This window comes from Dendrobium catenatum, unplaced genomic scaffold (genome assembly GCF_001605985.2).
Source record: "Dendrobium catenatum unplaced genomic scaffold, ASM160598v2 fragScaff_scaffold_716, whole genome shotgun sequence".
In the NCBI taxonomy this organism is placed as follows: Eukaryota; Viridiplantae; Streptophyta; class Magnoliopsida; order Asparagales; family Orchidaceae; genus Dendrobium; species Dendrobium catenatum.
Window position 1 is genome coordinate 2,608,309 of NW_021319178.1, and position 13,538 is coordinate 2,621,846.

The window sequence follows — 13,538 nt, forward strand, 5'->3', positions numbered from 1 at the left end:
ATCTTTCTTCAAGCATTGCTATGATCAAGAATGTAAATGAATAAAACATGATCAAATTAGAATTGTAATCGGCTTGATTCATTAATTATCAAGTTGAACACGAATTAACTTTTATATACATAATTTTTGTATTTTTTAAGGATTAAATTGGCAAACTAAACAAGTATTTTTTTTCACAAATCATACAATTCAAAGTTGATGGTGAACTAATTTAGACCACATATAAAAGGTAGCAAATTAGATAGACTTTCAGTTCAATAGGGCATTCACAATATTAAAAACTATATAGAACACACTAGCTTGTATTTTCATTCATGGAATCTCAGAAATTCAGCAAAATAACACTAAAAAATGATGATACAAATTGGAATGAGATTAGGGCTCATTTGCTAGTTAAAATTAGAAAGAAAGTTATAAAAATCATGAGAAACTTTATTTAACAAAACTGCAATCTTCATCAAGATGTATTCTCACTCAAATATTCTTTCCCCTCTCGAAAAAATTAAAAAAATAAGAGAACTAGAAATGCAAAGATAAGCTGGAATAAAGAATACCGGTTTCCAGCTCTCTGGGCTAGAGAGATGCCCATCAGTAACCTTAGCGATCTCAAGAATCCTCCCAGTGAGTCCAACACCAATGATACCAGCTAATGTCCCAGCTGTATTTGAAACTCCCATTACAATCCCAGCATAACCTGGAGCTATATCCAGATGGTTTACCGCAAAGCCAGCTCTCCCTAATGCCAGAAAACCCAAAGAAACTGAAGAGCAAAGCACAGTGCCAGAAGAAGTTTTGAACAGAGGTAGAGAAAATAAGGCCAAAGCAGAAATAACAAATCCAACGGTATTTAGAAGCTTGCGAGTTTGCGTTATGGATAAGATCCTCCTTGTGATGAGATGATCAGCTACCACTCCACCCATATTAGAAAAGATGAACATGTTCAAATAAGGCAGCATCTTTGATGATCCCATCTCCTGAAGACTAAGTTGAAGACCGAGCTCAAAGTACGTTGGAAGCCAGTTCATCAAAACATATAATGCATAGTGAAAAGTGAAGTTGTTCACCACAATGGCCCAAACTGGCAAGCTGAACATCATCTTTCTCCATGGGATTTTTGATAGATGTGGCAAATTCCCTTTCTCCTTAGATTTTGTTATTGGCAGTGCTCTTGCCTTGGGGTTGTCGGAGTAAGGCGGGTCGCTCGCAAATTTGAACCAAAGGATGCACCAAGTGATGCCCAATGCTGCTTCAACAAGAAATACAGACTGAGGACCTTGGCGTTTCACCAAACCTGGAAGCAAAAGCATGGCTGCAGCTGCACCAAGATACATCCCGGAAGTAGTTAGAGAAACGGATCGGGACCGCTCATGGGCTGGAACCCACTGTGCCAGGATTGTGTGAATGCAAGGGAAAATGAAGCCTTGTGCCGCCCCGACAAGAAGACGAGAGATCACCAATATGACGACTTGGTTTGGGTCCATCGGAACTAAGGCACATATGGAAGACCATAAAAGAAATGCCAAAAGCAGGATGCGCCTACCTCCAAGACTTTGTGCAGCCCATCCACCAGGGATCTGTGAAAGAACATACCCATAGTAGAAGGTTGAGAGTATAAGACCTTTGCTAGATTGATTTATACCAATGGCATTTGCAGCTGCGGAGTAAGCAATTGAAAAGCCCATTCGCTCAATGTAGAAAACATTTGTGCATAAGAATGTCAGAACAACAATCAAATATCGCTTTGGAAATTTCACTCTTTCCATGATTTAGAGATACTATGGATCACCTTCATATCATCTTTTCAAATGGAAAAACAGAAAATTTGTAACATAAACATGTAGCACTCATTCTTGAAGCAAGAGGGGGCTTTAAGGAGGGTAATTTGCTTTACACCACTTAAGAGGATCCTGTAAAAAGTCAAAAAACGGAAAAGTGATTTCCATAGATAAACAATCATAGGCTAATAAAATTTTAAACAAGGTAAATAAATATCATAGAAAAATGAAAAATGATAACTAAATTTTGGAAAAACTCATAGGATATGATATTCCATTACATGCTCAACATGCTAAGTGGACAACATCATCCACATCATCATCATCATCATTAGCCTAATTGAAAATATTAATTTATGTGTCCTCATTTTGTATTCATTAGTGTTGAGTGCTACTTGATGTATTAAACCTATTCTTAGCAAATCAGTCTAAACAATTTATATCTATATTATCTTTAATCCACATCTCTCTTGATCTTCTAACACTAAATTTATCTACTCGTCTAATGGATGCATTTTCTATCTTTTGATAAATATCATAAGAGTTGTAAAAAAAATAACTTTGGTAGGACTCTACAAGTGATGGACAAATGATTCACATTACTTTTTCAACATGCTAGGAGAATGAGTGTAATTTGAAATATGTACATAAATTTTTTTTCCAGCAACAATGTCTGTTCCAATCCTATCAATGGGAGACAGCAAAGTAAATAATCTTATTATAATCAAACAATTCAAAAACCACAATCAATTCTCATAATGCAGTCCATGGCACAATAACTAATTATAAAATTTGAAATTGATGTAAATATAATGATGATTAATTTAGATGTTAGCATGCTCTTACACTTTGTGATGCCGTGATGCCCCAAAATCTAAATTGAATATGTTCTTTTACTTAGATCATGGGACATTACACACTTCCTCCAACAAGATTTAAGAACGGCATAAATAAGGAGGTAACACATTCTACAGCTTATCTTTTTTATAAGATAAATGAGCACTTGGAATTAACTGATTTTTTTAACCATAACATCAAATTCTCAATAACCGCAAAACCTTGTTGAGGAGAGGAATTATGCATCTCTGTAAAAAATATAGAAGCAAACTCTAATCCTTTTGCTATTTTTACTTTTGCATTTGATCAATGGTCTTTAAAAATATCATTAAAAATTTAGGAAGAGACCTCATTTCCATCGGATAAAAAGCGAACTTGAAAACTCAAGCCAGGCTAAACGATTACAACTCAATGAAGGTAGTACTAATTCACCACAAAAAAGAAAAAGAATGCAGGACTATTAGCACCACCAGATTAAGTTTAAATGCACTAGAAAAATTTTACCATGTTTGCAACTTAAACTATTTAAAGAATAAGATCTTTACAAACAAAAAAACCAAGAAAAAAGGTAGGTTATGGCAAAAGCACGTAGGGTGACAATTGCAGTCTCCTTCTAAAAGCTCCATTAATGTAGGCGCCATGGATCTGGGGTAAAATTGTATCTTATTGCATCGAGCATATCATCTTGTAAACAAAGTAACAAACCGTAACTTGCTAACAGCTTAATTGGTTGCTTGTAATTACAAAACATGTTACAGAAAATAAAGATTTTGAGGGATTTTTGAGAAAGTTTGGGGAGTTTAAAATCAGAGTTGATGTCTATAACTACATCCAGCCAAATAAAATTCATCCACAAAACATTATTTTTAATTACATCCAGGAAGTAAATTCTGGGTTTGGCCCATTCGATTGAGCTAGCCTAGGGGTGAGACATTTTTAGTCAAGCACAGTTCAATATCATACTACCAAGAAAGAGACGACTTGCTGTGGTCCATACAACTATCACTGACTCATCTTATTCTGGAAAGAAATTCAATTAAAAAGACAAGGCAAGGGCAAGCATTATAACTAAAGAAAACTGCGGTTTTATAAACGAAGAACGAAGAAAAAATAGATTAAGCGGGACGAAGAGAGATTGAACCTGAAACCGAAATGGAGGAATACACCTTGACAGCTGATCTTCTCCTGCCGTCTTCCTCAGAGGCGGTGGCCGATTGCGGGGAGCGCGAGCCGTCCCCGGCACTATCGGTAGAGAGGGAAGCCAGCAGGCCGAGTAGATTTAGACGGCAACCCGATTAGTTGACACACGATAATATATTCGGGTTAGGAACTCTGAATTAGGCCTATAAAACGCCTGCTTCGGGTCAACTCCTGGCTCATGCGAATATAGGAAAGCGAGGAGAGGGGAGGGAGAAAAAGTCTCCTCCATGATGAAGAAGGAGATCGTAGCACGATCACCGCGGCTCTTCTGCTCTTCCTGGTTGGGGAATAAATATCTTAAAAATTATATTATAAAAATCGAAATTATATATATATATATATATATATATTGAATTTTTTTAATAAATATTTTACTCTCTTCATAAATTTTTTTATGTGGACTTTATGATAATATTTTCTCAGCCAAAATAGTAAGGAGGATTTAAGTGACACTTTTATCATCGATCACTCAAAACGTGATGATAATATGTCTATAATTATGACAATTTTATCATTAATCATGAAAAATAGTGTAATAAATAGAATAAATTTTTATGATTTTATATTTTAATTCATTATTATGGTTGGGAATAAATATCATATACTTTTTTGTATGAGAATATGATTATTTTTTCGATCATACTCACTAGATAGTCATCATAATGAGAGTGGTAATTTTGTTGTTAGTCTTGATAAATGTGATGAGTTTGACTATAATTTTCAATTTGTGCAAGTAATGATGAAATTAGCTTTTTTTATAGAAGTATAGCATGTGAGAGGTTGATTCAATCGAGATATAGTAAATCTTGATCGCCTTATCCTTTCACTACATGACACACTATCAGAGTCATCATTGTATGGTCTTGGTTAAAGAAGAATATGATTTAGGTCTATTAGATATAGCTATGATACATGTCTCATGAACATACATTATGATGATCATCGTAATCAATGTCATAAAGGAGGTGATTGTGACACTTGCAATATTCTAGTCGTTGGCGTCAACTTTTGAACATCTACCATATCACTTAGTGTGTGGACATGTTTAGCTCAAGTTGTTTTCACTCAATTAAGTATTGAAACATATAAATGTTGACTAATCTGGCTAACGTGGAACTTGGTAAAATGAAATGGTTGAATAATTGAAAGATTAGATTATTCAGGAATACACATTGAATGCTGAGATTACGCATTGAATTTCTGGTAGTAGATCCAGAATTTAGCAATTCTCCTTTTAGGACATTTCACATGATTAATTCTACAAAATCAATTCATTAATCCTTTGGTTTAGAGCACTATGGTTTGTTCTTTGGTCTCAATCACTATGAATCTTAGCCAAAGTAGATCCAAGCCCTCTAAAATTCCAATGCTTGGCATGTTCATACAAGGGTTAATCATAGTCATTTCCTAACTTGAGGACTTCTAGATAATCTAGATAAATCAATTCTAGCCCCTGATCATCCCTAGGTTTTTACCCTAGTCATCTTTACAAAATCATAATATGACCCTAAGTATATGCTAACCATGGCTGACCTTAGATTGATCATAAACCTAATTGAGGCAATATACCCTTTGGGGGTAACCCTAAAAGCCTCAATTATCTAATCAATTATATCTAATTACAAGTAAAACTTAACCGAACCTCAACCCTATCTCGACGCAATGGATTTGAGGTTTAATCCATCAAAATTTCTTTCAAATATTTCAATCATATTTAAGTCAAACTTAATTGACCATTTAACTAATCAATTTAAATCTCTGCCCTAGTTTTGACAAAAAGTCAAAACCTATCCAAATAGCTTGACCCAATAAGAATTTTGACCAAATTGAATCAATTAAATGCACAAACCTTTTCTAATCAACTCAAGTTAATATTAGATTAGCTTAAGTTAACCTTAAACCCTAGTTAGTCCAATGTGGTCTAATTGAGCTATAGGATCCAAATCCTTCAATTGGATAAACTAACCTTAGCTAATTCTATCATTTGATCCTAATAGGTTAATTATGTCTTGTTTGAGCATAATTGACCAATGGCTTAGTCCAAGTTTCCCTTGAATCCAAGCTAACCTATTTAGATCAATCCCTTGCCTAATTTAATCCAAATCAAACCATCCTAACCATATTCATGCTTACCTAAAACTTAGTTTCATTTAATCGCAGCAAACTAGACCAATCTCAACCTTAGCCAATCCTAATAAGGTTATTAAATCCAACGTTAGAAACTATATTATAGATAATGTAATAGTCCATATTTTGACTTAATCAAATAATATTTTAGGATTCATTATAAGTCCAATTTATAAATTTCTTTCACCATAATATAGATGTTATTGTGCTTTAATCATAATAATTTTTTCATAATTTTATAGTTATCATAGAAAATTGATACATGTCGTCATAAGTGAGTTTTTTGGGATCGTTAGCTGTCAGTTTTGCAAATCGATTTCACCACAATTGTCTAGATATGTTAGGCTATTTCATGTATATTTTTATGTAATTTTTAGATCCCTTGATTTAAAGATATAAAAGAATTTATAGGAATTTCATGTTAACAATTTGAATAATTGGCTTAATTTCCAATGCGTCCTTAAAATTTTTTATTATAAAATCATAATTCATTACCTATAATCTAAATAACCATTTCATTTTTGTATTTTCCCAAACCAAAGAAGAAAAGAGAGGAGAGAAGAGAGCTGAGAGATAACCTAGGGTTTGGAGGATTTATAGCCTTTTTACTGATAGGCCTAGTTGAAAAATTTGCTCGTCTCAAGGTAGGATACCATTATCCTACCTCTGATTTTAGTAATTTTGTATATTTAATATTTTATGAATTTTAGTTTGATTAAAACTTACAAAATTGAGATATTTTATTTTTAGCAAACTTTCATCGTGTAACTTTACGCACGTTACAATTTTAATCATTATATACATATTGACAATAATATATTAAATTTTTGTCGAGTATTTTTATATTTTGGGGAAAATTTTATAATTTAAAATTTTTAAAGAAATATAAAAATTGAATAAATAGTTGTTAAAATCGAATAATATCAATGTATGATATGCATACTTGTTACAATGGATACATACATGATAAAAAAGAGAACAATGTATTTATGAATTTTATTAATTTTGATTCACATACAAATTTTACATGCATTAATATGATATAATAAAATGAACGTTGAGCATAAAATCATAATTTTACATGCATTAATATGTATTCCTCCACTTCAACCATCCAACTTAAATTCTACTAATAATATCACCATTTATTTCACCATCGCTCTGAATAATAGACCCAAGATATCAAAAACGTGTAATTAAAGACTTGATCACCTAAAGTCACAATCCCTCTACTAGATCTATTATTACTATAAGGCATATGTTCAGTTTTAGATATACTCAAATGAATGCCTTTGGACTCTAAGGTTGACATTCATAATACAAGTTTAACTTCAACTCCCTCTCTAGTCTTATCAACAAGAAGAATATTGTCAGCAAAAGCATAACTAGGGTATAACCTTTTGCAATTGTTTAATGAGAAGATCCATGACTAAAGCAAAAAAGATATGAGCTTAAGATTGATCCTTAATGTAATCCAACTAAAATAAGTAAATACTTGGTCAAACTACCTTGTGTTTGAACACAAGTAACAGCTCCATACATATCCCTAATGGCTTGAATATAAACATTATTAACCCCTTTCTTTTCTAAAATTCTTCATAGCACTTCTCTTGGAACTTTATCATATGTTTTCTTTAAATCAATAAATATCATATGTAGATCCTCCTTATTCTCTCTATACTTCTTTATCAAACCTTTCAATAAATGTATAGCTTCCATAGTAGACCTACCCGACATGAATCCAAATTGATTTTGAGAAACATTAGTATCATGTCGCAACATATGCTCCATAACTCTCTCCCATAGTTCTAAAGTATGACACATTAACTTAATTTTTCTATAATTTACACAATCTTGTGCATCACCTTTATTCTTAATAATAGGAATCGACACACTCATTCTCCATTCATCTAGCATCTTTTAGCCTTCAAAATAATATTAAAAATTAAGCAAAGAAATTCCTTCATCTCCTAAGCATTTCCACACCTCTATTGGAATATCATTAGGTCCAACAAAATTTTATTGTGACAACAAACATTTAGGCAAACGAGAAAAGAACATAATAGATATGAAGCATAAAACCTTGCTCGAAAACTAACTCAAATCTTGTGCTACACATAAAAAATAATAATAACTTGAGAAGATTATAGTTAGGCATTCAAGCAAAATTGAGATGATCCAATAGGATTTTATATGAAATCAATACAAAGGTCTTAAAATATGATGATGATCTAGACCAAGAAAGCACACATAGAACATAGGCTAATTTAAGGCAACTATATTAAAGGGTCAAAGTATTTATACTAGACTAAATCTGAAAAGAAAAAAGAAAAATGCACCAAATAAGATGTTTAAATACATCTGCATGTTGGAAGCTAAGTGAAATCTAACCAAGAATATTTTGAAACAAGTTATTAGACCTAAATAAAATAACCAATAGCCACTCTATAAGCATATCACTAATACAAGAATTGACTCCCTTAGGGAGTGCAACACATATGGCTTTCATAATCATAAAGTTAGATAATAAAATCCATAGGGGAAGTCAATGTTCCTATCAAATAAATTTTGATGAAGATTTAGCCCAAACCTTGTTATCACCAAGTACATGACATAAAGAACTTAAGCACATATAATTCTAAATTAAGTTCCAAATAGACATTCAAATAAATAATAATCAATTTATTAATCATAATAAAAAGCATTAATGCCATTTTGGTATATGAGATTCACCCTTCGTATAGGGGCTTAATATTGAGAATCCCATTCATCATAATTCTTAGAATAGTAGCCATTAATAAGTATTGTGGGTTGTTGACAATCAAAGCCTACTAACTTGAGTCACTTTCATAGACCCTCTCAATCATAATGGAGCTTTTTCCTTCTTATGTAGGCTTAAATTTACCACCTATTTTATGGCATGCAAGGATAAGTTATTGCAATACTAGGACTAAATCTCTACCTCTAAAAGCCTTATGTTAGATTAAGGTATCATGGGCTTGAGGCATATAACATTATTATAGCTCAAGATTATGAGATTTTTATAAATTTGTCTCATCTAAAGATTGAAGTTCTTCCAACCTTAGATGGGTTTTCTCTCCCTAATGATATGATAACTAAGGGAAAACCTATAAAAAAAAAAGAGTTATGCTTATAAAGGAAAAATAACTTCACTTCCGCATACTAAAGTGAATGGGATAAATAATAATTAAGTTTAATATATGTTAGGCATGTATAAAAGGCCTCGAGAAAATTTTTAAGCCACTCTCGTTTATTACGAACCATGATATTTATAAATAATAAGGCCATGGGCTTATTGAAGATTTCAGAAAGACCATTAGCCTAACAATAATAGTTTAATAATGTTAATCAACATGATGATAATAGATAAAGCTATTAATCTTAGAGCTCAAATTATTTGTCAATATCTTACATAATCATGTTAGATACACAAAATATCATATAGTGTGATCCTAAAAGAATTGTAATATGCGAATATACTGTCTTTGATAAGGGAAAGCATTTTTCCACTTAAAAAATTAATTAGTGGTTGCTAAAATAAATTTATAACACTTCAAGGGATGATAATCAATAGAAATGATGATACCTACCCCTTGCTCTTAAAAGCTTAAGAGGCAAGTAAGATGAAGGGAATTTAGTTGCTAGTGGAGCACAATGAATATCAAACTAATGATATTGACAAGCAATATCCACACAATCAATATATATTAAAGGTTAATAATAATTTAGGTACTTAATTTTATGCTCTATCTTTGGGTTAAATTTGTGGGCTCCACAAAATCTAAAATGCACCTCATTCATGATCTTACGATCTTCATCCTTCCTAAGGTAATGTTGCCACGTATCGTTATATGTACATTGGCATAATTGACACTCTTCTTGATTTAAAAAGCAATCAGAAGTATACCATTAAAGAAGTAATTTATGAAGGGTTGTATCTAATCAACCTCTTCACTTTCAACCATAATAATGATCCCACTATTGGGTACCACACCATTTATATGTTTGATATCAAGATTAATTGGGGATATAACTTGTCTATTCAAAATTGAAATGTTCATAAGATCACTATCTATGAAAGATGGCCATTTGTTAATTTAGAGAGTTCACATTCCATGTTATTCTAATCATTGGGCACTTGATTCGAAACAACTTTAAGGATGTGTTGGAATAATTTCATGCTTAATTGTAGTATGTTAAAAGACTAGACTTAAGGCCCTCATTATTGAAATAAAGTTAACAAATTTCACCAAGAAGCACATCATTCTTTACTTCTCATTATAAGAAATATTTATAATATTTACAACTATTTTTTTAAATGCAAAATAAGATGGAAAGTGAGAGACAGCTAGCCACTAGATTTTGAGGGAGAGTGATGTAACCGATATGCAAATACCACTTTGTTTTCTACTTAGGCTAGTCAAACATGAATGGATAATGTTTATTTGATTTATTTTATGCAAATAAACATTTTTAAATTCATGAATATAAAATTCCCTCAATATTTAAAAAAGTTAAACTAAACCTTAAGTTTTCAAAATCTAAATATTTAAATTCAAAAATTTAAAATTAAAATCAACATTTCAAATTATACTTGTAACTATAAAATTAAAATTACAATTACACAATCTTAAACAACAATTATAATACACATAAAATATGAGTTCTACTTACTAGACTGCAGTTTTCTCCTTGACATGGCAGTTGAAACATGAGTGGCTCTCTTCTTATTCTGAGCTCTAATTATTGGTCCATTTCTTTTTTTACATGGCACCTTGTGCCTCATTGATCCCCTATACTTAAAAAAACTCTTCTTTGAAGCGTTCTAATTAATGTAGTCATCGATAAGTTTTGATGTAACCTTCTCTAAGTTATCTATAATAAATGAAGTGTCATTTATTGGTGGTTTGTCCTTCCACCTCATAAGAAACTTATGTCCCCATCTTTATTTATTTATTTTTTTTTTCATCTCATCTATGATAATACAATCAACGTCAAAGTAGGAATATTGGGTAGGCGCTTGTAAGCAATTGTAAATGATGATTTTTTCCTCTAGCACAAGAATCAACATGCATATATGGAGTTTTGCTAACTTCCTAATATGATATTAAATTCCTCATGTTAAAAGTAAAGCCAATAAATATATGTGTTTGTGCTAAGTTTGATAATAACCTCAAATGACCATGTACTCTAGCTTGTAAATTTTTAAATTTTGTAGAGGAATACCTCTTAAGTATTGTACTAATTAACACATGATCTCTAATTTCTTTAAAAATATTATTTTATTTCTTACATTAATATATTTTGTATTATTCACTTCTAATTATCACATAACATTACCATGAAGGTTTAATTTTTTTTGTTGTTGTTGCAAAAGTTAGTGGTAAATATGAAAATGCATGTGAAGGTATGCTACCAAAATCAATTGGTTTTTATTGGGATGTATTCATAGACTATTTCAAATGGTATTTTATTTGTGGAGCTTGAAATAGTATTAGTTTATGCAAACTCTACTATGAGGTGTAGGTATCAAATTTTTAAGATTTTATCCACCAAACTTCTTAAGGGATTTCCTAATATCCTATTTACTATCTTAGACTACCCATTCATCTAAGTGTTAAATGCTAATGAAAATTTTAATATAATGCCATTAATTTTCAAAATATTTTTTAAAAATATGATATGCATTTAACAACCATATCAGAAATCTTTGTAATAGGAAGCCCATGAAGTCTAACCTTATTATATGGGATGCATCATCATATTTTGAGCTAGGAAAAGAATGAGATATTTTGGAGGAAAATAATCAACTACAATAAGTATGCTATCATATCTCCTAGAGGTTCACGGAAGGCCAAGTACAAAGTCTATAGAAATATCTTGTTAGGGCTTAAAGAGTATAAGAAAAGCATGGTATTTTCTTGATTTTTATTTTGTACTTTTGCTTCCCTATAAGTATATCACTAAGTGACAACCTCCTAATGGTCTCTTTTTTAGAAAGGCTAGAAAAACTTATGCTGAAGCATGTGTATAGTTTTGGACTTTCCAAAATATCCTGCTACTTTCCATAATGTAATTCCATAATGAGAAATATCCTCATATATATCATAGGAAGACATAATCTTCTCCCCTTATATAAGCATCCCTCAATCAACACATACGAACCATCAAAAAACATGTCTTTTTGGACATGCTCTAAATATATCTAATGGAATTATAGAAATTTATTATAATCATTCTTTTGTTTTTCAAATTATGAAATTTAAAATTCTAAAGGCATGAGTACCAAAGAAAGCTTGAAAAGAGCATTTGTAAGCTTATTTTCTACTCAAAGTTTATATTTAAGCATAAAGGTAAAAAATCTTTTGGTATTCTGCTCATTTAACATGCCTAAAATTTAACATCATCTTAATATATATAACTTTAAGTGCATGGTGCTTTGTATTGAGAATAAACTCCTTGTGTAATAAGTAATGCTTTTGATGTTTGAGAGAGTAAATGATCACATAGAATTCTTTATCATTTGATAAATATCTTTATCTTGCATCACTCAACTTCTCACTATAGAAAGCTGCTAATGATTCTCTTGAATAAGCATGCCTTCTATATGTACACCAAAAATATCACAAGTGGCCCTCAAAAGTTTATTAAAGTTTGGGAGCCTAAGACATGAGCTAAAATAATGAGAAAGTCATGAGAACTTTTTTTTTTTGTTTCATGACTTTTTGTGTTTATGAAGTTCATGCCAATTTATCATTTTCTAGGAGATTTATTATAGGAGCTATAATAATGCTAATATTTTAATATAACTTTGGTAGAAAGTAGCCAAACCATAAAAACTTCTAACATTTGTGAAATTTTTGGGGTCAACTAATGAAGAATAACCTTAACTTTTTTAGAATATACTTTCAATCAACTAGTATACATAAAAAATTCAGAAAGATTACCTCAACCTAACTAAAGAAACACTTCTTAATATTGACATGAAGCTGTGTCTCTCTAAATTTGGACAAAACTAGTTCAAGTGATTTAAGTTAACACTATTAATTACCAAATTGAACTTCATAAAAGGGTTGATTTGAATCAATTAAAATATGATTAATCAATTATAATGGATTTCAAGGGTTTTATAAGCCCAAAATGGTCAAATTGGTTAAAATGGCCTATGAGATTCAAATGAATCAACTTATACTAAGTGGGATAATTGGCTAAATCAAAAAAATCTCGCACATAATTCATATTTTTTTAGACTATTGGATTTCATTTGAACCCTACCATCCAATCAATTTGGCCATTTTAAAGGCATATGTCCCATTGGGCTTACAAGGTCTATTTTGGCTTAATTGTGTTAAACAATCCAATTAGGCCAAACAAAAAATTTATTTAGTTCAATTTGCCCATTTCTAATCTATCATTAACTATTGGTAGGATTAATTAAGGTTAATTATCTCAATTAAAGGGGTTGGGTCCTATTTACTTGATTATGTTCTATTAGGATAAAATAGGGTTCAAGACATCCTAATATTATTTAATGGTCAATTGGGGTTAATTCATCTATAGTTTGATTACTAGAACCCT

General features: G+C 31.2%; 1 protein-coding gene across 1 annotated transcript; it reads right to left on the minus strand.

The window, feature by feature from the left end:
- Nucleotides 1-282: 282 nt before the first annotated feature.
- LOC110096482 (probable anion transporter 6) lies at nucleotides 283-4,093 on the minus strand. The gene is made up of 2 exons (XM_020822468.2): nucleotides 3,754-4,093; nucleotides 283-1,907 (listed from the first exon to the last, which is right to left on the minus strand). Exon 2 carries the CDS (start codon nucleotides 1,761-1,763, stop codon nucleotides 471-473), a length of 1,293 nt encoding a protein of 430 aa, XP_020678127.1. The 5' UTR covers nucleotides 1,764-1,907; nucleotides 3,754-4,093; the 3' UTR covers nucleotides 283-470.
- Nucleotides 4,094-13,538: the final 9,445 nt, after the last annotated feature.

What these genes read in the sequence shown, in the direction of transcription:
- LOC110096482 (XM_020822468.2), bottom strand. Translation starts at nt 1,763, where the DNA reads ATGGAAAGAGTGAAATTTCCAAAGCGATATTTGATTGTTGTTCTGACA.